The sequence below is a fragment of the Oncorhynchus nerka genome, linkage group LG28 (genome assembly GCF_034236695.1).
Source record: "Oncorhynchus nerka isolate Pitt River linkage group LG28, Oner_Uvic_2.0, whole genome shotgun sequence".
Lineage (NCBI taxonomy): Eukaryota > Metazoa > Chordata > Actinopteri > Salmoniformes > Salmonidae > Oncorhynchus > Oncorhynchus nerka.
This window is the reverse complement of record NC_088423.1, coordinates 73421564-73446064: the sequence shown is the minus strand read 5'-3', so window position 1 is coordinate 73446064 and position 24501 is coordinate 73421564. Positions and strand designations below refer to the sequence as shown.

General features: G+C 41.5%; 1 protein-coding gene across 2 annotated transcripts; it reads right to left on the bottom strand.

Annotated features, from left to right (window-relative positions):
* Positions 1-128: 128 nt before the first annotated feature.
* Positions 129-16752, bottom strand: LOC115113671 (ras-related protein Rab-27A). 2 transcript variants are annotated; one of them, XM_029641585.2, is made up of 6 exons: positions 16561-16752; positions 4579-4751; positions 3861-3946; positions 3611-3714; positions 3356-3479; positions 129-1094 (listed from the first exon to the last, which is right to left on the bottom strand). In XM_029641585.2, exons 2-6 carry the CDS (start codon positions 4729-4731, stop codon positions 890-892), a joined length of 672 nt encoding a protein of 223 aa, XP_029497445.1. In that variant the 5' UTR covers positions 4732-4751; positions 16561-16752; the 3' UTR covers positions 129-889. The 2 variants fall into 2 exon arrangements, with proteins under 2 accessions (XP_029497445.1, XP_064869166.1); XM_065013094.1 differs by lacking the exon at positions 16561-16752 and adding an exon at positions 13463-13678.
* Between the last annotated feature and the right edge of the window lie 7749 nt (positions 16753-24501).

Sequence of the window (24501 nt, the reverse complement as noted above, 5' to 3'; positions counted from 1 at the left end):
AACCTTAGCGCTTGGAAATGCAGATGTTGTTTGTTAAAATTACGTTACATATTGACTAGAACAAGATTGACTAAATAATACGATTGTTTCAGAGGTAACGTTAGCCAAGGTGAGAACTGAGACAGCGCTTTAATAAATAATAAAATATATTTATTTTATGGAATAAAGGATATGGTTTACATATTTGGCATGAAAACAGTGTTTGACAGAATACAGCAGATTTAAGGCACATTGTAAAATTACGAATTGATTTACATGGAACCTCAAACATTTCTGATAGACCCAATAACCCGACATTGTGATACAAATAAAAACACACAGCTACTCTGCTACTACAGAGCAGGCCTATACAAAAAAAATCACTCTATTCACTACAGATTGCATGTGCTCAGGACTTTTACATTGTACAAGAATAAATGGAAGTGCATGGTGACAAAAATATCCTGTGTCAAAATGTTCAATCTAATAAGGATGGGTTTCCTTTTAATTCACAGGAAAGTGTTCAACTAATACAATTTTCAGTGGCTTCTCACTTTTCTTCTGGATCTTAGAAAATAGTTGGTTATAATACACTTTTCTTTTACAATGTAAAATACATTTAATATTCTCCGAAATGAAAACATAAAAAGGCACTTAATTGACACTGTATGGACAAGTGTAAGGAGAGGCAATCAAATTAACAAAACATAATGATGCTCTGGAACATTTGGCAGGGGTTAGTAGTTACTTTCAGCTTTGCACGTCATACACCCCCCCCCCACATCTTGCCAAAACTTACTATGACATCATTGATTTACAAATATTACATGCCTTTCATCACATACCATAAAGCCCAGTCCTACCAAAACATCACTGGGGGGATGGTGTAACCATTATCTGTATGTGGACCCTAACAAGCACATTTGCCCTTCTCCTGGGTCTTGGGCTCTGTGATGTCTGTGTGGCCACTGTGTCCATTGGATCGCACAGTTCCATCAGGGATCCAGGACTTGTCCACACAGCGCTCCATCCTCTTCATAATGAGGTCCAGCAGGACATCCACAGCCTGGCTAACAAACTGCCCGTTAGCTGCACTTGTCTCAAAGTAAGGGATTCTGCACGGGAAGGAGAGCAACACATAAGAACATTGACTGATATGTCTCTGTATGATGCAAACTATCTACCTACAACCTGAATAAGTTTTGATCTAATTGAAAGCGTTACTCTAAGACAGAATATAGTTCTCAGCAGTTGAAAAGAAATCAAGGTTGAAAAAAAATATTTGTGTGGGTGTTTGTTTTTCGTCATGAAACATGCACTTGTGCTATAGCAGTGGAAGATGCATATTTGAAATAGTAGAGGAGCATGGCTCTCTAAAAAACACATTGGATTTCAGACTGGTGGAGCCATCGGTAACATTAAAAAATAACGACACTAACCAAATCTGACATATGAGTCGTATCTAGTCAACCATGACAACTCAATATGATGTGCATCTGGAAGAGAGACTTCAGACTGGCTACCTATATGATATTCAGCAATAACATTATGACTGGGCTATGTTAATCTGATTACCCGTCCTAAAACTTTAAATATGTTGTCACTTAGATATTTTCCGCGCACAAGATGGCCATTCAGCTCACCATAACATGATCATAACTCTAAGTACTGGGGGCTCTATTTTCGGCTGGCCTTAAGTTCGTGCAATTGTCAAAACGCACGCCCGTTTGCAATTTAGACCTGTTAAAGCCAGGGCTGTTCTATTTTCACACCCTAGCGCCAGGATTGGTAATTTACCTGTCGTATGAACTCGCTTGAGATGAGGTGGGAGGGGTGGAAATATCCAATTAGTGTCCTTAAAAACGTGCTCCAAAGTGCCAATTTCAGTATGCAAATTCAGTAGCTAACGCGGTTGGATATGGCATGGATATTGACCACAGAAGCGCAGCCTATCCAGCCCTGACTCACAGTGCCCATATGCACATGGAACAAGAGATAAGTGCTTTTTTTTTTTATGTTCCCCATAAACTTTTTTTTTTTTTTTTTTTTTAATTTTACCCCGTTTTCTCCCCAATTTCGTGGTATCCAATTGTAGCTACTATCTTGTCTCATAGCTACAACTCCCGTACGGGCTCGGGAGAGACGAAGGTTGAAAGTCATGCGTCCTCCGATACACAACCCAACCAAGCCGCACTGCTTCTTAACACAGCGCGCATCCAACCCGGAAGCCAGCTGCACCAATGTGTTGGAGGAAACACCGTGCACCTGCCAACCTAGGTGCACAGGAGTCGCTGGTGCGCGATGAGACAAGGATATCCCTACCGGCCAACCCCTCCCTAATCCGGGCGACGCTAGGCCGATTGTGCGTCGTCCCACGGACCTCCTGGTGGCGCAGTACAGCGCCCTTAACCAGCGCCCTTAGCCACTGCGCCACCCGGGAGCCCCCCATAAACTTTTTGTATTGATTTGTTAAAAAAAAAATTAAGACACACTCCTCCAAGTGTATTTAAACAATTCAGTCCTATTATGCAGTATCAACGGTAGACATAGGCTATATCTTTCTTATTGAGAATGTGCCTCACACAAACAATACAATTTAAGGCAGACTATTTTTTAAGCACGATATCTAAAGGCCTATACTGATTGAAGCCTATTATAACCAGGTTGACTGTCAACACTCAAAATAGAGCAAACACTGGATGTTATTTTTTACTCGAATTATCACTTGTTACTGTAGCCTATGCTAATGACTAAACTGTATTATCAATCTACAATGGTCTAGGACAGAATATTCCGTGCCCCCAGCCAAATTGGAGTTGATGACAATGTAAAGACCTTCAATAACCTACAGAACTTGAGACTAACACATGCAGCCTTGATTGGCCAGTGAGTGGTCAAGTCCTCCTCCCACCTACAACTTGTTTATTCATACATTTATAAAACAGCCATTTCGCACCACCGCCAGCTATTATGCTCATAATAACAGCTGTGAAAATAGCAAAAATATTACTGACACACCCCTCCACCTATAGAGCTACCCCCAGCGCTTATATTTACCATTGAGTTAGGTTTTTTAAAATAGAGTCCGTAGTCTCTTACGACATGGCTTTTGACCACAAATTTGCATTTGTTAGTTTTAGCAAAACATAGGATGTCCATATCTAATCCCTTTATATTCACTAAATGTGTAATTTCAGGCCACAAGCAGGATACTTTACATGGATGTGTAAATATTTGCCTTTCCAGAAAGACCAACCTAGCCTAACATTTAGTATTGTTCGAGATTCCCCTGCACAGCCTTGAGTAAACACACATCAGCCACTGCCTTCTTGGCAAATGTTTCAGGGAGGGTTAGTCACAGGTAAGGGACACATACCCATACTTCTCTGCCAACTCACGGGCCTCATCTTCACGGACTGCCCTCTGCTCCTGCAGGTCACACTTGTTGCCACAGAGTACAATGTCTGGATTCTCGCAGTAAGCGTGCATCTGTAATTGACCTGAAAAAGTGAATAAGCCAGTCATCAGCCCACCAGTCATGATTGAAAGATAGTGATTAAGACACTGCACATTTCTTTGGAAGTCAACATGAGATTGTGGTTGTCAGAATCTACATGTACAGAGGACTTACTCATCCAATTTCTGACATTAAGGAAACTCTGCTCATTGGTGAGGTCAAACAGGAGGAGGAAGCCCATCGCATCTCGGAAGAAAGCTGTTGTCAAACTCCGAAACCTGACACCACACAAGAAAAAACACCTTGTAAAGAGCTTCATTCAGCTTGAAGAAAGTAAGCAATTGAAAGCTGCCAACAACTACCTGACAGCCAGTGAGGGCTTGAGCACGAGTGTCAGTGGGAGATGAGTTTTGGATTGGCTTACCTCTCCTGCCCTGCCGTGTCCCACAGCTGAACATGAATCCTCTGTCCTCTGCCTGCTGCCCCATCTGGACCATTTGATTTGTATACCTGTCAGACAAAGAGAGTTATTATATCCATATAAAGCAGTGCGAGGTCATTCTGGCTATGAGGCCCTAAAAATATACTTTCCTATTGGTCATCCTACATATACTGTATTATCTTGCAACCCAATCTTGCAACATTTAGATGAAAAATGTTTGCCCTGATAATCTCTACAATTATACACAGCATGAGTGATTATGATTAAATGACCCTGGTGTTTGGTTATGTGGTGTGAAGTGTTTATTTTCTAGGAGGGTGCTGCTGAACTCAAGTGATATTAGTCATCCATTCTTGGTCTGGGAGTTCCTCAGATTCCTGCGACACCCACACATACTGGTACATCGGCAGGTTCATATGTTTCAGACTCATTCCCTACAAAAAAAACAGTTCTACCACTACCTTTTGCACTGTGAGGAGTAATGCTTTTAAGCTCCTACTTTACTTTCCATGGTTAATAGTAAACCTGCACTACAAAAAATGTCACATGGAATAATTGTCCATTTCAAATGTTAACTCTTTCAACCAAGCAGCACACTATTTGGTCATTACGGGTGGTAAGGGAGTACCTGTATGTGAATAATTAAATTCATGGTTTGTCACACAAGTGACAAATTGTATGACTAGGGCAATCAACTTACCACTCGTTTTTCTCTGAAATCAATGCCCACTGTAGTGATGAATTTGGAGTTAAACTTTTTGTCGGTGTACTGGTAGAGAAAGCTGGTTTTCCCTACTCCAGAATCACCAAGGGCTAGGAATTTGATGAGGTAGTCATAGTCCCCATCAGACATAGTGAGTGCTTATTTCAGACCTGAAAACCAGACAAAGAAACCAAACATTGAAGGAAGCAACTTAAAATCTGTGCACATATCCTGATGCAAATTTAAAACCGAGACTGTAGATAATCATTTGTAAACTAAACTATATATACACACACACATTCATATAAGTATGTGGACACCCCTTCAAATTAGTGGATACAGCTATTTTAGCCACACCTGTTGCTGACAGGTGTATAAAATCGAGCACACCGCCGTGCAATCTCCATAGACAAACATTGGCAGTAGCATAGCCTTACTGAAGAGCTCAGTTACTTTCAACATGGCACCGTCATAGGATGCCAGGATGCCACCTATCCAACAAGTCAGTTGGTCAAATTTCTGCCCTGCTAGAGCTGCCCCGTTCAACTGTAAGTACTGTTATTGTGAAGTGGAAACGTCTAGGAGCAAGAATGGCTCAGCAGCGAAGTAGTAGGCCACACAAGGTCAAAGAACGGGACCGTAAAAGTAGTCCATCCTCGGTTGTAAACGCTCATTACAGAGTTCCAAACTTTCTCTGGAAGCAACGTCAGGAGCTTCATGAAATGGGTTTCCATGGCCGAGCAGCCACACACAAGCCTAAGATCACCATGCGCAATGCCAAGCATCAGCTGGAGTGGTGTACAGCTCCAAGCCATTGGACTCTGGAGCAGTGAAAACACGTTCTCTGGTGTGATGAATCAAGCTTCACCATCTGGCAGTCTGACGGAAGAATCTGGGTTTGGCGGATGCCATGAGAACACTACCTGCCCCCAATGCATAGTGCCAATTGTAAAGCTTGATGGAGGAGGAATAGTGGTCTGGGGCGGTTTTTCATGGTTTGGGCTATGCCTCTTAGTTCTAGTGAAGGGAAATCTTAATGCTACAGCATACGATGACATTCTAGACAATTCTGTGCTGCCACTTTGTGGCAACAGTTTGAGGAAGGCTCTTTCCTGTTTTAGTATGACAATGCCCTCGTGTACAAAGTGAGGTCCATACAGAAATGTTTTTTCAAGATCAGTGTGGAAGCACTTGACTGGCCTGCACAGAGCCACAACCTAAACCCCATCGGACACCTTTTGGATGAATTGGAACACCGACTGAGCCAGGCCTAATCGTCCAACATCTGTGCCTGACCTCACTAATGCTCTTGTGGCTGAAAGGAAGCAAGTCCCTGCAGCAATGTTCCAACACCTCGTGGAAAGCCTTCCCAGAAGAGTGGAGTCTGTGGGGCCGATACCGGTTAATCGGACGATTACATTTTTTTAAATGTATAATAACGACAATTACAACAATACCGAATTAACACTTATTTTAACTTAATATAATACATCAATAAAATCAATTTAGCCTCAAATAAAATGAATGTTCAATTTGGTTTAAATAATGCAAAAACAAAGTGTTGGAGAAGAAAGTAAAAGTGCAATATGTGCCATGTAAAAAGGCTAACGTTTAAGTTCCTTGCTCAGAACATGAGAACATATGAAAGCTGGTGGTTCCTTTTAACAGGAGTTTTCAATATTCCCAGGTAAGAAGTTTTAGGTTGTAGTTATTATAGGAATTATAGGACAATTTCTCTCTATACGATTTGTATTTCATATACCTTTGACTATTGGATGTTTTTATCGGCACTATAGTATTGCCAGTGTAACAGCATAGCTTCCGTCCCTCTCCTCGTCCCTACCTGGGCTCGAACCAGGAACACATCGCTCCACAAAAGCCGCAGCCCTTGCAGAGCAAGGGGAACAACCACTCCAAGTCTCCGAGCGAGTGACGTTTGAAACGCTATTAGCGGGGTGCGCGCTAACTAGTTAGCCATTTCACATCGGTTACACCAGCCTAGTCTCGGGAGTTGATAGGCTTGAAGTCATAAACAGCTCAATGCTTGAAGCACATCGACGAGCTGTTGGCAAAACGCACGAAAGTGCCGTTTGAATTAATGCTTACGAGCCTGCTGGTGCCTACCGTCGCTCAGTCAGACTGCTCTATCAAATATCAAATCATAGACTTAATTATAACACAATAACACACAGAAATACGAGCCTTAGGTCATTAATATGGTCGAATCCGGAAACTATCACATCGAAAAAACAAGACGTTTATTTTTTCAGTGAAATACGGAACCGTTCCGTATTTTATCTAACGGGTGGCATCCATAAGTCTGAATATTCCTGTAACATTGCACAACCTTCAATGTTATGTCATAATTACATAAAATTCTGGCAAATTAGGCGGCCCAAACTGTTGCATATACACTGACTTTTCTGGCGCCGACAGAGATTGCCGCCTCGCTTCGCGTTCATAGGAAACTACGCAGTTATTTTTTTTTTTTACATGTTATTTCTTACATTAGTACCCCAGGTCATCTTAGGTTTCATTACATACAGTCGAGAAGAACTACTGAATATAAGAGCAGCGTCAACTCACCATCAGTACGACCAAGAATATGACTTTTGCGAAGCGGATCCTGTGTTCTGCCTTTCACCCAGGACAACGGAATGGATCCCAGCCGGCGACCCAAAAAAACGACTTCGTAAAAGAGGGAAACGTAGCGGTCTTCTAGTCAGACTCCGGAGACGGGCTCATCGTGCACCACTCCCCAGTATACTTCTCGCCAATGTCCAGTCTCTTGACAACAAGGTTGATGAAATCCGAGCAAGGGTAGCATTCCAGAGGGACATCAGAGACTGTAACGTTCTTTGCTTCACGGAAACATGGCTCACTGGAGAGACGCTATCTGAGTCGGTGCAGCCAGCTGGTTTCTCCACGCATCGCGCCGACAGAAACAAACATCTTTCTGGTAAGAAGAGGGGCGGGGGCGTATGCCTTATGGCTAACGAGACTTATGGCTCACAAAAGCATACAGGAACTCAAGTCCTTCTGTTCACCTGATTTAGAATTCCTCACAATCAAATGTCGACCGCATTATCTACCAAGGGAATTCTCTTCGATTATAACCACAGCCGTATATATTCCCCCCCAAGCAGACACAGATGGTTATGAACGAACTTTATTTGACTCTTTGCGAACTGGAATCCATACATCCTGAGGCTGCATTCATTGTAGCTGGGGATTTTAACAAGGCTAATCTGAAAACAAGACTCCCTAAATTGTATCAGCATATCGATTGCGCAACCAGGGCTGGCAAAACCTTGGATCACTGCTATTCTAACTTCTGCGACGCATATAAGGCCCTGCCCCGCCCTCCTTTCGGAAAAGCTGACCACGACTCCATTTTGTTGATCCCTGCCTACAGACAGAAACTAAAACAAGAAGCTCCCACGCTGAGGTCTGTTCAACGCTGGTCCGACCAATCTGATTCCACACTCCAAGACTGCTTCCATCACGTGGACTGGGATATGTTTCGTATTGCGTCAGACAACAACATTGACGAATACGCTGATTCGGTGTGCGAGTTCATTAGAACGTGCGTTGAAGATGTCGTTCCCATAGCAACGATTAAAACATTCCCAAACCAGAAACCGTGGATTGATGGCAGCATTCGCATGAAACTGAAAGCGCGAACCACTGCTTTTAATCAGGGCAAGGTGACCGGAAATATGACCAAATACAAACAGTGTAGCTATTCCCTCCACAAGGCAATCAAACAAGCTAAGCGTCAGTATAGAGACAAAGTAGAATCTCAATTCAACGGCTCAGACACAAGAGGTATGTGGCAGGGTCTACAGTCAATCACGGATTACAAAATGAAAACCAGCCCCGTCACGGACCAGGATGTCTTGCTCCCAGGCAGACTAAATAACTTTTTTGCCCGCTTTGAGGACAATACAGTGCCACTGACACGGCCTGCAACCAAAACATCTACAGATGCACAATCGAGAGCATCCTGGCGGGCTGTATCACCGCCTGGTACGGCAATTGCTCCGCCCACAACCGTAAGGCTCTCCAGAGGGTAGTGAGGTCTGCACAACGCATCACCGGGGGCAAACTACCTGCCCTCCAGGACACATACACCACCTGATGTTACAGGAAGGCCATACAGATCATCAAGGACAACAACCACCCGAGCCACTGCCTGTTCACCCCGCTATCATCCAGAAGGCGAGGTCAGTACAGGTGCATCAAAGCTGGGACCGAGAGACTGAAAAACAGCTTCTATCTCAAGGTCATCAGACTGTTAAACAGCCACCACTAACATTGCGTGGCTGCTGCCAACACACTGACACTGACTCAACTCCAGCCACTTTAATAATGGGAATTGATGGGAAATGTAAAATATATCACTAGCCACTTTAAACAATGCAACCTAATATAATGTTTACATACCCTACATTATTCATCTCATATGTATATGTGTATATACTGTACTCTATATCATCTACTGCATCTTTATGTAATACATGTATCACTAGCCAACTTTAACTATGCCACTTTGTTTACATACTCATCTCATATGTATATACTGTACTCGATACCATCTACTGCATCTTGCCTATGCCGCTCTGTACCATCACTCATTCATATATCTTTATGTACATATTCTTTATCCCCTTACACTTGTGTGTGTGTGTATATAAGACAGTAGTTTTGGAATTGTTAGTTAGATTACTTGTTGGTTATTACTGCATTGTCGGAACTAGAAGCAGAAGCATTTCGCTACACTCGCATTAACATCTGCTAACCATGTGTATGTGACAAATAAAATTTGATTTGATTTTGATTTGACTCTGCGTGCAATGAACGCAAGAGAAGTGACACAATTTCACCTGGTTAATATTGCCTTCTAACCTGGATTTCTTTTAGCAAAATATGCAGGTTTAAAAATATATACTTTTGTGTATTGATTTTAAGAAAGGTATTGATGTTTATGGTTAGGTACAGTCGTCCAACGATTGTGCTTTTTTCGCAAATGTGCTTTTGTTAAATCATTCCCCGTTTGGCGAAGTTTGCGGTCTTTGTTAGGAAGAATAGTCTTCAGAGTTTGCAACGAGCCAGGTTAGCAGGCAATATTAACTAAATATGCAGGTTTCAAAATATATACTTGTGTATTGATTTTAAGAAAAGGCATTGATGTTTATGGTTAGGTACACATTGGAGCAATACAGTCCTTTTTCGCAAATACGCACCGCATTGATTATATGCAACGCAGGACATGCTAGATAAACTAGTAATATCATCAACCATGTGTAGTTAACTGGTGATTTATGATTGATTGATTGTTTTTCTTATAAGATAAGTTTAATGCTAGCTAGCAACTTAACTTGGCTTACTGCATTCGCGTAACAGGCAGTCTCCTCGTGGAGTGCAATGTAATCAAGTGGTTAGAGCGTTGGACTAGTTAACTGTAAGGTTGCAAGATTGATTCCCCCGAGCTGACAAGGTACAGATCTGTCATTCTGCCCCTGAACAAGGCAGTTAACCCACCGTTCCTAGGCAGTCATTGAAATTAAGAATGTGTTCTTAACTGACTTGCCTAGTTAAATAAAGGATAAATAAAAGGTGTAATTTCTGTATTATTTTTAAATTTGCCAAATGTGTCCAAAAATTGTTATGAAAACTTGAAATCGCCCCTAATTAAATTGGCCATTCCGATTAATCGGTCAACCTCTAGTTTCTACTACATAACCACAACATAAAACGGTTCCCAGTGCCTTAAAAATAGCAGATTTTTACGCTAGCAGGGTAGAGTGCCTGCGAAACAGTTGACCTGAGGACAAAACCTTTAGAGCTATGTTGGAGACGGACACGCCTCGGTCTGTCTTTTGAGAGCCTACAGCTCTCTTCTCATGGTCATGTAAGTATGCGGACACAGTAACAGGAAACACAAATATTTTATGTGAAAGAAACTACATTCGCCTCTATGCATGTTCAGTAAGGAAATGCTCAAACTTAGATCCTGCTATAACCCCATCCACAGTGAACTTTCACCTGTTTGCTTGGTAAAAGTGGATAATCTCCTATTTGGGGCAACTGTTACAGATTGAAACTCTACATGAGAGGATTAATTGTGGGTAATTATGCAAATAAGACTAAGAATTACGCAATTGATCAACAGACTAAAAATTCACAAGAAAAACAAGTTATTCCATAAGAGTTGTCACAATAGAGTTCAAATTGTATTGAGCTGAAATTTTCACTGGCATGATTGGTCCTGGTCCATAAATAGTTTGTAAATAAATCAGAATTAATCCATGTGTTTTTGATAGATACAAAATATGTATTACACAAAGCTATAGTGACATGCATTACTACGGAGTTATTATAGCATAGCTAGAAAGTTGATGCCTGTGAATGAGAGACTGTGGTGGACACAAAATGAACTGAACACAGATATCCATCAAATAATATTCAAGAGAACAAGCTGGATGTGATTCCCACTGAAAGCAGAGTCCATCACATGACCACGGTATGAAAAGGCATTCTTTCACTCTGTCCAGCACTAAAGCCCTCATCCTGAGCAATAAGCTGCTTAAAGTCTGGAGCAAAATCAAGTTCTGTGATGAACACACTGTGACTGGACTAGTGGTACCCCATCTCCAGCCTCTCTGAGCTGTTCCCCAGTGGGAAATGGAATAGGCAGGCTTACATTCTAAAGGCTTATATATGGACCGACGTATTATGTTTCACCGCACAACTGCACAGTACTACCTGCACACACTAATCGATTGACCTCGTCAAGCAAAAATGACAGTCAACTGTATTATTAAGTAAATGATGTCTCAAATCTCTTGGTCACCAGGCAGTTCATGCTTGTATAAGGGTACACCATCTGTCCAGCAGGGACACATTTACAGAGGCTTTCCCCAGAGAAACAGGCCCCCTGGCTTGCGGGCAGCCCTGCTCTTTCGAAGGTTAGGATCACTGAGGCGGCACCAGTCGCCTCAAATGGTAATCAGATTAACTGCAAAAGTTCATGTGAAAGCAGGCTGCTACAGAGGATGCTAATCATGTAGAAAAGGGACAACAAGTGTTTAAAACATTTTACTGATCTACACAACCTACTCCACATTCTCAAAGTGAAAGAAAAATAACTGTACCAACTCAACAAAAAACACGGGGACATGGCCATGGTAGCCAAAAAACACGGGGACATGGCCATGGTAGCCAAAAAACATGGGGACATGGCCATGGTAGCCAAAAAACATGGGGACATGGCCATGGTAGCCAAAAAACATGGGGACATGGCCATGGTAGCCAAAAAAAATGGCCTGCTCAGCATTTTTATACATGATCCTAAACATGATGGGATGTTAATTGCTTATTTAACTCAGGAACCACACCAGTGTGGATTGTGGAATCACCTGCTTTCAATACTTTGTATCCCTTATTTACGCAAGTGTTTTCATTATTTTAGCAGTTACCTGTATGTTGCCATAAGAGTCGGGCAAAGTTGGTAGAATCTTATTGAAAATTATTCACAGCTGTTATGGCTGCCGCCAAGCATTAACTCTGGTGTGTGAAAACATACGCAATCAATAAATATTTTTTACAATTAGGAAAATGTTCTATACATTTGTATTCATTTAAAAAATGTGGAAAGATCATGTAGATCTGTAGGGAAAAATGTAATCCTTTTTGGATTTAATTTTAAGGTGGCACAATGTGAATAAAGTGCAAGGGGTGTGTAGACTTTCACTAGGCACTGTGTCATTGAACTGCCTATCATTCCCTTTGTTTTCACCTTTATTTAATCAGGTAGGCTAGTTGAGAACAAGTTCTCATTTGCAACTGCGACCTGGCCAAGATAAAGCGTAGCAATTCGACAGATACAACAGAGTTACACATGGAATAAACAAAACCTAGTCAATAATACAGTAGAACAAAAGGCCTATATACAGTGAGTGCAGATGAGGTAAGGAAATAAATAGGCCATGGTGGCGAAGTAATTATAATATAGCAATTAAACACTGGAATGGTAGATCGGCAGAAGATGAATGTGCAGGTAGAGATACTGGGGTGCAAAGGAGCAAAATAAACAAATACCAGTATGGGGATGAGGTAGGTAGATGGATAGATGGGCTGTTTACAGATGGGCTATGTACAGGTGCAGTGATCTGTAAGCTGCTCTGACAGCTGGTGCTTAAAGCTAGTGAGGGAGATGGGAGTCTCCAGCTTCAGAGATTTTTGTAATTCGTTCCAGTCATGGGCAGCAGAGAACTGGAAGGAAAGATGACCAAAGGAGGAATTGGCTTTGGGGGTGACCAGTGAGATATACCTGCTGGAGCGCGTGCTGCTATGGTGACCAGTGAGCTGAGATTAGGCGGGGCTTTACCTAACAGAGACTTGTAGATAACCTGTAGCCAGTGGGTTTGGCGACAAGTATGAAGCGAGGGCCAACCAACGAGAGCATACAGGTTGCAATGGTGGGTAGTGTATGGGGCTTTGGTGACAAAACGGATGGCACGGTGATAGACTGCATCCAGTTTGTTGAGTAGAGTGTTGGAGGCTATTTTATAGATGACATCACCGAAGTCAAGGATCGCTAGGATGGTCAGTTTTACGAGGGTATGTTTGGCAGCATGAGTGAAGGATGCTTTGTTGCGATATAGGAAGCCGATTCTAGATTTAATTTCGGATTGGAGATGCTTAATATGAGTCTGGAAGGAAAGTTTACAGTCTAGCCAGACACCTAGGTATTTGTAGTTGTCCACATATTCTAAGTCAGAGCCGTCCAGAGTAGTGATGCTAGACGGGCAGGCAGGTGCGGGCAGGCAGGTGCGGGCAGTGATCGATTGAATAGCATGCATTTAGTTTTACTTGCGTTTAAGAGCAGTTGGAGGCCACGGAAGGAGAGTTGTATGGCATTGAAGCTCGTCTGGAGGTTAGTTAACACAGTGTCCAAGGAGGGGCCAGAAGTATACAGAACGGGGTCGTCTGCGTAGAGGTGTACCAGAGAATCACCAGCAGCTAGAGCAACACCATTGATGTATACAGAAAAGAGAGCCAGCCCGAGAATTGAACCCTGTGGCACACCCATAGAGACCGTCTACCCTAAGCTACAGCCTGTAGAGAAAAAAAAACAAGAAAAGCCTAAATGACATATTTTCATCTAATTATGCTAAATGGGTTTGCTATAGTTTTTTTAAACTGAAATCCTTTTTTTGATGAGTGGGATAACAAGTAGCAGGTTTGGTAAAATAGGTGGCATAGGACAAAGATGTTTTAAAAAAATAGAACAAAAACAAATGTTATGAAATGTCCTGAGACTAATCTGATCACAGCTTCTACAAGGAAGCCTGAACGGCTGTGATTACATGTGTTGCAGATGAGCAGCAAAATAAGTTTTTTTTGAGGAAGCCCACTACAGTGACTGCAGTATGAAATATTTTAACAAGGTGTGAAATACAACCTTGCAAGTTAGACATTACATCATCTTGAGTAGGCCTTCTGCACTTGTTTTTGAGTGAAATCCCTATGCACTGATTGGCTGGTTCTACCTCACTGCCTGTCACTGATATCAGGTAAATATTAAATTCAGATTCTCTACACATTTGTTCAGGAATTTGCTCAAATTATTTGAGTCACATCGCTGCCCCTGCCCATTTCTAAAACAGAAGATCCAAACTGAGCTCATAAACAAGGATCAGCCTTAGTCCTCTTCCAAAAGGTGTTTCAAAGTTATTGAATGTTTACTTTTAAACCTAAACTTCAAGTGAAAGTGATTAAAAGAGAAGGCTGTAGGCAAAGCCCTGTTCTCTGGTGGTGCGGATTTCACACTAGTTGGAGGAGGGCACCTCAGATTGTGTGCCAGCAAGCAGAACACAGCCTTTCAGACATTCTCAGAGCAGTAGAGCTGAAGTACCCACCCTGGGCAGTTGGCCAACTATAACAGCAAACTCCTCAAATGAGGATATGCAGATGACATGAACTTAAACAAACTGCACAAGATGAAGGGTGTTGCAGTACCACAATACTACAGCACTCATCCCAGATGTATTGACAGAATGACTTGCCAATATGCATCTGAAATATCACCAGGTTTCATCATGTTCAGGACTGGAAGCACTATTTTGTAACATTCTGAGTATGAATATGTTGTATATATATGTAAGTGAAGAGATGTTATTCTGATGATGAGAAATGGTTTACAGATTATGATGGGCGGCAGGGAGCCTAGTGATTTTTAAAATTTATTTTACCTTTATTTAACTAGGCAAGTCAGTTAAGAACAAATTCTTATTTTCAATGACGGCCTAGGAACAGTGGGTTAACTGCCTGTTCAGGGAACGACAGATTTGTACCTTGTCAGCTCAGGGGTTTGAACTTGCACCCTTCCGATTACTAGACCAACGCTCTAACCACTAGGCTACCCTGAGCGTTGGTCCAGTAACTGAAAGGTCGCTAGGTTTGAAGACACTTAAGCCTAAATTGTTCCAGGGGCGCTCGACAATGGTGACCCTGGCCATGACCCCACTCTCCAAGGGTGTCTCAGGTGGAGTTATGATATTTAAAAACACATTTCCAATTCACAAATGGGTATTAATACACACTTTTACATGTGTGAAATAGGACAATTTTTTAAAATTATGGTTATCAGTAGAAACATTTCAAACACACACACACACAGAGAAGAAAACAATTGATTATCTGACACAAACCCTACTTGAAACATAAAACAACATCTAATAACCCCCAGCTCAGTTGGTCATCATGTAGTTGTCCTGACTGGTCATGTTTTACTCTACCATTGACCCTGTTTAATAACCATATCTCCTAGTTTGTTCACAAGCACAATTGCTCAAATCTCAGACTACTAGACAGAGGTCTATCTTTGAATAGCTGACAGATGTAAAGTAAACTAAAGACAACCTAAAACTTAATTTGGAATAAATTGGTTTATCATGTCCAGAATGTGTTTAAACCTTGAGAAAATAAAAATGTATTAAACACAAAGACAAACATTTTTAGTTCAGTGTTCATTTTTGGTTTGGTCTGAGCTGATGTTTTTTCTGCATGGCATGTCTCCAGCCAAAATGCCAGACTCATATCCCTAAGACACCATACTAAAATAGTGAGGTAGACGCCTGTTGATGTTTCACCAGCCAAATGAATGCAGGTTTATGGATAGATAAACCTAGATAAATGTAGCCAATACAAGGGTTGTAATTATGAGGTCCCATTACACGTGAACAGTTTCCCTCTTCATTGTTGCTTCGACTGGAAAACTAATAAATAAGGTGTGATACGTTCAACTCCGATATATATATATATATATATAATAAGTATTCTGTGATGTATAGAAAGTATAATATTGGGAGGCAAACTCAACATTTTATACATTTAAATGCTATATCTGACATGGTACAAGTATCTTGTTTTTTGAAGTCCATAACCATGTGTGTGAGGTGTACATTTGTTTCAACGTAGATTTGTTTAAGACTACCAAGAAACACGGAGGCTGATTTAGCCCACTGCAGTATAATGTTCAAATTAAAATTAAATGTAATTTGATAGGAAAATGTTACATCAATTCCCAATGAAAGTGTCGCATTCCTACCTAACTAAGTACAGGCTACACGTAGTCTATCCTGTTTTACAATGTAGGTCTATCTAATTTAAGAGTTCACCTCTGAGTTAGAATTCACTTCAAGGCAACTATAAAAAAAAACACAAAAAAATGTCATTGCACTTTCAGTAGCCTTGGCTTCAAGTAGGCCTCGTAAATGTGAGCAGGAAATAACTTTGTTTCAGCCTTAGCTCAGTGAAAATGCAGGTGGTCGTTATACGATGAAGTAACCCCGTCTTGAGAAAAAATGTATTATGTTGCACTTATAGCTGTCGATAGAAACAAATCCGCTAAACAGCTCCATATGCCGAGACATTTATCACGCTAACTTTATTTCGAGAAATGCAACTTACCAGTGTCTGTGCGTCTCTTTCTTTCTTGGTGTTTCGTGTAGAATCGCCCTATCAAAAGCGATGACAATTTGTTGATTTTTAAATTTAAAAAATTACTCACTAAATTGAGTTTACTAAATCCTTTCGATCCATTTGTTGCATGAACACCCTTCACAATCAACGTAACATCACTTCCCGTTCAGTTGAAGTGAGCCAGCCCCTCCCTCTCTCGCCAACCCGTAAAAGACCTCGGAACGGAAAACGACCCTACCCGCTCAGGAGTATTCTTTTGGAACTACACTTTGATCACACCCACAGCTTCATTGCATTTTGGTACAACATAATTACATTAATTTACAATTAAACGCTGCGTTTGCCTTGCAGCATTGGGTTGCAGAGGTAGTTGCAATGCATACGTTGGATTTATCGAACGTATACGTCAAACTGTATGCGTAAACGGCTTGACAGAAATGGTAGCTGAATGTTGAACTTTTGTTGCATACAGTTGATGCTGCATACTATTTTGCGCCATGACACGGTCGATGTGTTGGAAGTGACACACAGGGTTGGGGAGTAATGCTTCTAACACACCGACAGTGTCATTGCATAAAATAGTAGCAGCATCATCTGGATATGTATGCAACAAAAGTTCAACATTCACCTTCTGCTACTATTTCTGTCAAGCCGTTTATATATATATATATCATCAAGATATCTAAAGTGTCACCAAAAAAAAGGTAAACAATAGGCATATAGCAAATGCAGCATATGGCATTCATTTGTCACATGTAAATAGCACTTTTCAGTAGTGCTCAAAGCATGTCATTCCATGAGCGCAGTGAGCCCAATCAGTCCTCCATGACACAATCATAAACAGAGTAGGGCTGGCTAATAAGTCCTTAGTTTTGGGGTCATGCTCAGATAAAACAATTTGGCTAATCTATACTTCCAGGTCCTATTCTTGAAGATCAAGGGGTATAACATTTATTGGAATGATTGGAATTCTGATAGACTTTGGTTTTTAATGTAAAGATATAATTGAATCGTATTATTATATGTAGTAGAAAGCAATGGGTTAGAAGAACCAACCCATAAATTAACATTTAACATCCATATATGGCCACCTATGTAAACTTTAAGATTGATTTATGCTGCAATAGATGTGGAATGGAAGAATGGAATCATATTACGTTATTTAGCTTGGGTAATCCAAAAGTTATGTTCCTGGAAAGACAGTACCGTGCAGTATCGAAGAGCCCTCACTGCTGCTCGATCATCCTATTTTTCCAACTTAATTGAGGAAAATAAGAACCAAAAATGTATTTTTGATACTGTCGCAAAGCTAACTAAAAAGCAGCATTCCCCAAGAGAGGATAAATTCATGAACTTCTTTGAGGAAAAGATCATGATCATTAGAAAGTAAATTATAGACTCCTCTTTAAATCTGCGTATTCCTCCAAAAACTCAGTTGTCCTGAGTCTGCACAACTCTGCCAGGACCTAGGATCAAGGGAGACAAGTGTTTTGGTACTATATCTCTGGACACAATGATGAAAATAATCATGGCCTCTAAACCTTCAAGCTGCATACCGGACCCGATTCCAACTAAACTACTGAAAGTGCTGCTTCCTGTGCTTGGCCCTCCTATGTTGAACATTAAAAAAACAGCTCTCTATCCACCGGATGTGTAACAAACTCACTAAAAGTGGCAGTAATAAAGCCTCTCTTGAAAAAGCCAAACCTTGACCCAGAAAATATAAAAGAACTATCGGCCTATATTGAATGCAACTCACTGCCTTCCTGAAGACAATGTATACGAAATGCTTCAGTCTGGTTTTAGACCCCATCATAGCACTGAGACTGCACTTGTGAAGGTGGTAAATTACCATTTAATGGCGTTAGACTGAGGCTCTGCATCTGTCCTCGTGCTCCTAGACCTTAGTGCTGCTTTTGATACCATCGATCACCGCATTCTTTTCGAGAGATTGGAAACCCAAATTGGTCTACACGGACAAGTTCTGGCCTGGTTTAGATCTTATCTGTCGGAAAGATATCAGTTTGTCTCTGTGAATGGTTTGTCCTCTGACAAATCAACTGTACATTTCAGTGTTCCGTTTTAGGACCACTATTGTATTCACTATATATTTTACCTCTTGGGGATGTCATTCGAAAACATAATGTTAACTTTCACTGCTATGCAGATGACACACAGCTGTACATTTCAATGAAACATGGTGAAGCCCCAAAATTGCCCTTGCTGAAAGCCTGTGTTTCAGACATAAGGAAGTGGATGGCTGCAAACTTTCTACTTTGAAACCCGGACAAAACAGAGATGCTTGTTCTAGGTCCCAAGAAACAAAGAGATCTTCTGTTGAATCTGACAATTAATCTTGATGGTTGTACAGTCGTCTCAAATAAAACTGTGAAGAACCACGGTGTTACTCTGGACCCTGATCTCTCTTTTGACGAACATATCAAGACTGTTTCAAGGACAGCTTTTTTCCATTTACGTAACATGGCAAAAATCTGAAATGTTCTGTCCAAAAACGATACAGAAAAATTAATCCATGCTTTTGTTATTTAGAGGTTAGACTACTGAAATGCTCTACTTTCCGGCTACCCTAACTTCAGTTAGTGCTAAATACGGCTGCTAGAATCCTGACTAGAACCAAAACATGTGATCATATTACTCCAGTGCTAGCCTCCCTACACTGGCTTCCTGTTAAGGCAAGGGCTGATTTCAAGGTTTTACTGCTAACCTACAAAGCATTACATGGGCTTGTGCCTACCCATCTTTCCGATATGGTCCTGCCGTACATACCTACACGTACGCTACGGTCACAAGACGCAGGCCTCCTAATTGTCCCTAGAATTTCTAAGCAAACAGCTGGAGGCAGGGCTTTCTCCTATAGAGCTCAATGAACAGAAAGACACTGGAGCAACGAACCGCCCTTACTGTCTCTGCCTGGCCGGTTCCCCTCTCCACTGGGATTCTCTGCCTCTAACCCTATTAAAAGGGCTGAGTCACTGGCTTACTGGTGCTCTTCCATGCCGTCCCTAGGAGGGGTGCGTCACTTGAGTGGGTTGAGTCACTGACGTGGTCTTCCTGTCTGGGTTGGCGCCCCCCTTGGGTTGTGCCGTGGCGGAGATCTTTGTTGGATATACTCGGCCTTGTCTCAGGATGGTCAGTTGGAGGTTGAAGATATCCCTCTAGTGGTGTGGGGGCTGTGCTTTGGCAAAATGGGTGGGGTTATAGCCTGCTTGTTTGGCCCTGTCCGGGGGTATCATCGGATGGGGCCACAGTGTCTCCTGACTCCTCCTGTCTCAGCCTCTAGTATTTATGCTGCAGTAGTTTATGTGTCGGGGGGCTAGGGTCTGTGTTATATCTGGAGTATGTCTTATCCGGTGTCCTGTGTGAGTTTTAAGTATGCTCTTTCTAATTATCTCTTTGTTGCTCTCTCTCTCTCTTGGAGGACCTGAGCCCTAGGACCATGCCTCAGGACTACCTGGCATGATGACTATTATTTGACCATGCTGGTCACTTATGAACATTTGAACATCCTGGCCATGTTCTGTTAGAATCTCCACCCGGCACAGCCAGAAGAGGACTGGTCACCCCTCATAGCCTGGTTCCTCTCTTGGTTTCTTCCTAGGTTTTGGCCTTTCTAGGCAGTTTTTCCTAGCCACCGTGCTTCTACACCTGCATTGCTTGTTGTTTGGGGTTTTAGGCTGGGTTTCTGTACAGCACTTTGATATATCAGCTGATGTAAGAAGGGCTATATAAATCAATTTGATTTGAATTTGATAACAATTTTGAACAGACAATTAGAAAGTAACCTACCCAACCCTGCTGACACATTACTGGATTTGTGAGATCTTTCAGTGGCAGAAGGGATTTTATTTGATATTAAATTCACGTCTAATTTACACACCAAACTACAAATTAACTGAAATGATTCCTTGACAGCCACTTCTGCATAGGCCGCAGACTGTCCCACACTCTCCTACACAGTTCTATTGATTTCATACTGTACAGGACCCTCAGGCACATTGTTGCCATCTCTAGACTGTCCTTGGCTCTCAGGCATCCAATTGTCCTCAGTTTGACTCAAAGTCTCTGGAACAGAGTTATTGTGCTGGGGCTCAAACATGGGTCTATATATATAAACTCCCCCAGCAACTCCTAGCACAGTGGCAAAGGCTATCTGTGCAAAGGGTATCCTTCGTCGAAACATGTTCTCTCTGGATCAGGAGTCCCACCTACACTTGCATCGATGATCCTGGAAGAACAGAAGAGATTACCCAAAAGCTTTGCCTTGTATTGTCACACTGATGTTGTACATTACGTTTTTGCAGGAAGCACACAAAGCTATCTTCATGGGCCTCAATTGTGTAGTAGAATGTCATATCAAAAGTTTAAATCACGTGGATGTTGTGACATTACCAAGCTGCTACATATGCAGAGAAGGAAATGTAAGCATTTATAAAACATTGTGTGCATGATACAGCATTCGTGATGCAAACGCGAACCTCAGCTACATACATCATTAGAATAATAATGACATGAATTGTTGTACGTCCCAGTGGTGTCAGATTACTTGTAACATGCGACATTGCAAAACTCTCCACTCATACTCAACCAGATCCTGCGCTACTACACTTACACGAATGCTAATTGGTTATCCTAACCTGCTGTATAAATTCCAACCTGCTACAAAGTCAACTTTCACAAAAACTGTATCCCCTTTAGACAAAGCCGTGGGTTGTTAGCCATAGCTAGCTGGTGAGGGACACAAAAATCTTGTGTTTTCATAATTTTTCTTGCTTTAACATAACTCACCCCGATCTTTTATGAAGTGTGTTTAGACCAAACCGTCTACAATTCTAACAATTAAACAACCAACGCTGGTTATAAAACGACGTTTGGTTTGAGTGCAAAGGTCGAACATGCATCTACGGCGAATGAAAGGGGACAAGATAAAGGACAACAATGAACTTAAAATGCGATTCGGGACTTGAACGATTCGTCCCCATAAAATGCATATAATTTATTAAATCAATTGTATGTTCTATAAGTGGTACAGATAACATTGCACGCTGTATACATTTACATCACCGATATGTAACACAATAATATCTTGACAATCGCATTCACTTTCCTAGGAATCGCCTGACGTCATCTACCTACGAGCACAAAGACGGAACTAATGTGGATTTTTTTTCAGTGAATATAATTGCAGTTAAATTGTTTATTTTTTGTATTTTATTTTATTTATATTTTTTTGCATGTTTGAGCATTGTTAAGACCTGTGTTTGGTTTGCTAGACATGTTTGATGTAGCAATGTAAGTTGATTTTTGTATTATGAATCAAATAAATTTATAATAACAAATAAATAAAAAAATAATGTGGATTGTAGTGCTGCTCGAATGATCTACGTTATATGTAATTCGTTTTAGTTTATCTAAGTAATGGAAAAGATTTGCACACACTTAAATATCGGAAACAAATCAGAGCCTGTTAAACTGAGGAAACGAAAATCCCAACTATATAGTGAAGAAGAAACATGTCCTCTTGATAATGGTACACTACGGTCGTGGCCAAAAGTTTTGAGAATGACACAAATATTAATTTTCACAGTCTGCTGCCTCAGTTTGTATGATGGCAATTTGCATATACTCCAGAATGCTATGAAGAGTGATCTGATGAATTGCAATTCATTGCAAAGTCCCTCTTTGCCATGCAAATTAACTGAACCCCCCCCCAAATATTTCCGCTGCATTTCAGCCCTGCCACAAAAGGACCAGCTGACATCATGTCAGTGATTCTCTCGTTAACACAGGTGTGAGTGTTGACGAGGACAAGGCTGGAGATCACTCTATCATGCTGATTGAGTTCGAATAACAGACTGGAAGCTTCAAAAGGAGGGTGGTGCTTGGAATCATTGTTCTTCCTCTGTCATCCATGGTTACCTGCAAGGAAACACGTGCCGTCATCATTGCTTTGCACAAAAAGGGCTTCACAGGCAAGGATATTGCTGCCACTAAGATTGCACCTAAATCAACCATTTATTGGATCATCAAGAACTTCAAGGAGAGCGGTTCAATTGTTGGGAAGAAGGCTTCAGGGCACCCAAGAAAGTCCAGCAAGCACCAGGACCGTCTCCTAAAGTTGATTCAGCTGCAGGATCGGGGCACCACCAGTACAGAACTTGCTCAGGAATGGCAGCAGGCAGGTGTGAGTGCAAATGCACGCACAGTGAGGTGAAGACTTTTGGAGGATGTCCTGGTGTCAAGAAGGGCATCAAAGAAGCCACTTCTCTCCAGGAAAAACATCAGGGACAGACTGATATTCTGCTAAAGGTACAGGGATTGGACTGCTGAGGACTGGGGTAAAGTCATTTTCTCTGATGAATCCCCTTTCTGATTGTTTGGGGCATCCGGAAAAAAAGCTTGTCCAGAGAAGACAAGGTGAGCGCTACCATCAGTCCTGTGTCATGCCAACAGTAAAGCATCCTGAGACCATTCATGTGTGGGGTTGCTTCTCAGCCAAGGGAGTGGGCTCACTCACAATTTTGCCTAAGAACACAGCCATGAATAAAGAATGGTACCAACATATCCTCAGAGAGCAACTTCTCCCAACCACCCAGGAACAGTTTGGTGACGAACAATGCCTTTTCCAGCATGATGGAGCACCTTGCCATAAGGCAAAAGTGATAACTAAGTGGCTCGGGGAACAAAACATTGATATTTTGGGTCCATGGCCAAGGAAACTCCCCAGACCTTAATCCCATTGAGAACTTGTGGTCAATCCTCAAGAGGCAGGTGGACAAACAAAACCCCACAAATTCTGACAAACTACAAGCATTGTTATGCAAGAATGGGCTGCCATCAGTCAGGATGTGGCCCAGAAGTTAATTTACAGCATGCCAGGGCAGAGGTTTTGAAAAAGATGGGCAACACTGCAAATATTGACTCTTTGCATCAATTTCATGTAATTGTCAATAAAAGCCTTTGACACTTATGAAATGCTTGTAATTATACTTCAGTATTCCATAGTAACATCTGACAAAGATATCTAAAGACACTGAAGAAGCAGACTTTGTGCAAATTAATATTTGTGTCATTCTCAAAACTTTTGGCCACGACTGTATGTTCCCTGTTTGGTAAAGCAGCTATCATATTTCTAGCAGACTGAACAAATGTCAAACTGCTGTTGATGATAAAAGTTAGAATGGAAATAAAGTTTAGCTAGCTACATCAACATAAATAAGAATGTGTTCTTAACTGACTTGCCTAGTTAAATAAAGGTTAAATAAATAAATACAAATGAAATTGAAGTAGGCAACAGGTGATCCAGGAGCATGCAATTGTACTTGCAGTTTCAGAATGCTTGAGTCTTTCAAATTACTAGTTGATAATGGATGTAATTACCAATGCACATCTAACACAGGCAGCCTAATCTGACGTGTTTTTGTTTATTCTTCTTCTCCTCAGGTGTATTTGGGGTCCATGTCAATGTCTTCACTGTGGCATTTCGTCTCATCAACTGCTTCCTGGTCCAGACCAGCTTTGTCCCGGATGAATACTGGCAGTCCCTCGAAAACGCACATCTTATGGTTTTTGAATATTCTTGCAACAATTTTCTTGAAAGTTTAAGCAGTACCCTTCTAATAACCTTTTTGTGGACAATAGGCTGTGTATTCTGCTAAATCCTTAATAACTTCACCTATGGCTATTTGACGTGGGAGTGGACAGCAGATATAAGGTCCCAACACTGTACACAGGTCTGCTTCACCAGCGAGGCACACTGGATGTCATGGGTCCCCTCCAGACCCTGTATTACAAGTGATCCTTCAACCCCTCCACTGCCTGAAGCCCTCTTTCTAATGCCCTATCACTCTACACCTTTCTACAGGTACAGTCCATTTTTGTGGGCTTTTGCATGAGTAAGACATGTGGCAT

What these genes read in the sequence shown, in the direction of transcription:
- LOC115113671 (XM_029641585.2), bottom strand. Translation starts at nt 4,731, where the DNA reads ATGTCTGATGGGGACTATGACTACCTCATCAAATTCCTAGCCCTTGGT. An exon ending in ATTTCAGAGAAAAACGAGTG is followed by an intron (nt 3,947 to 4,578) that starts GTAAGTTGATTG and finishes TTTGTCTGACAG; the next exon opens with GTATACAAATCAAATGGTCC. An exon ending in TAATGTCAGAAATTGGATGA is followed by an intron (nt 3,480 to 3,610) that starts GTAAGTCCTCTG and finishes TCACTTTTTCAG; the next exon opens with GTCAATTACAGATGCACGCT.